Consider the following 1,501-nt stretch of genomic DNA (forward strand, 5'->3'; position numbering starts at 1 on the left):
AGGTATATTTTTAAAACCTTCAATACCCTAAGAAGTATGTATAAGGCACCCATCCCTCCAGATACGCCAACAACTGGTGCTGGATCAATAGAACCTAAAACTTCAGTAATAACACCTGGTAATCTTGATGATCCTGAAAATGAACCATCTGTGCTTGTGTTTTCATTTTTTGGATTATGAACTCTTATTTCTAATTCATCCTCTTTTGGCTGTTGTAATTCTCTTTCCATTAAATGTACAGATCTTCCTGATTATCTGATCCCCTTCTATTTGTTAATCCATTTGTACCTTCTTGAGCCCATAAATTTACTATTTATCTTGTATTTTCTTGTTCCACTGACAATAGTGATTTTTCTTCGTGAAACCTTTCTCCTTTTTCATTAGAGCTTGTACGCATTTTCCGTATTTCCCTTTGAGATACTAATTCTTGTTGAATTAGTTTTGTTCTTTGTCCCTCGGCTTCTTCTTGCTGTCTCTCTTTCTCAGCTTCTAGTTTTCTTATTTTATCAGCTTCTTCTTGTTCTATTCTTTTTATCTCATATTCCAGAACTTTTCGTTGTGTTCTGAAATATACATTTTCTTCACATTTTAAATCATGTGTCTTTATAAATGTTTCAATTAAATCTTTAACATGACTTATTTTATCATATAAATCGTGATGTTCCTTATAATAATCCTCTATAGCGCTATTATAATTGATAGAATTAGATGAAAGGTTATTACATGTATCTTCTTTCATCCAATGTGAGGATGATCTGAGTTCATCATAAAACTCATAAAATTCATATAAGTGTTTCATTCTATTATAATCAGCAATTTTCATTTTATGTATATAATTTTTACATGAATCATCATAATTTCCCTGATGTACAAATGCATAGTTATGCATAAATTTCTTGAAAATGTTAAAATCATGTTGGTATTTTAGAAACTTTGATATGACATCCCCATTTAACCAAACGTTAATATATCTACAGTAATCTCCTACAACAAAAGGCGTAAATCCATTATTGAACGTTAAATAGTGGTGTAAACATGCAAAATTTTTATCCTTCCAATTTTCAGATTCATATTCAGTCATTCTAGAAATGATCCCTTTAAAACGATCTTCTCTTTTATTATAATTATAATCACAATTATTTAATTTCTTTTTTACTAGAATGTAATTGATAAAACCAATGTACTATAGAAGAAAAAAATAAATTGAATTATATATAAAGGTAACAAAAAATATGAATGATGTAAATTGTACTAAAATGTACTGAGTATAAAACTTCTAAGAAAATAGTTATATAAACTCTAAAAAAAAAAAATAACATCGGGAATTGAAGAATCCTTAGACATGATGTTTTGAATAATGTCAGAAAAAGAAATATAAAATTTTCTTAATATATAATTTATTATTCATTAATATATCAGAATTAGATATAAATACTATATACAAATTATTTATTATAATTATTTTAAAATTTAATATTATAAATCTATTTCTGAAGAATAT

The 1,501-nt window shown here is 26.6% G+C and overlaps 1 protein-coding gene across 1 annotated transcript; it reads right to left on the minus strand.

The window, feature by feature from the left end:
* Nucleotides 1-309: 309 nt before the first annotated feature.
* On the minus strand, nucleotides 310-823 carry PCYB_006160 (hypothetical protein; the record flags this gene model as incomplete). The annotated part of the gene is made up of 2 exons (XM_004228037.1): nucleotides 310-420; nucleotides 551-823. 2 exons carry the CDS (start codon nucleotides 821-823, stop codon nucleotides 310-312), a joined length of 384 nt encoding a protein of 127 aa, XP_004228085.1.
* Between the last annotated feature and the right edge of the window lie 678 nt (nucleotides 824-1,501).

This window comes from Plasmodium cynomolgi (assembly GCF_000321355.1).
Source record: "Plasmodium cynomolgi strain B DNA, scaffold: 0906, whole genome shotgun sequence".
NCBI classification, from domain to species: domain Eukaryota; phylum Apicomplexa; class Aconoidasida; order Haemosporida; family Plasmodiidae; genus Plasmodium; species Plasmodium cynomolgi.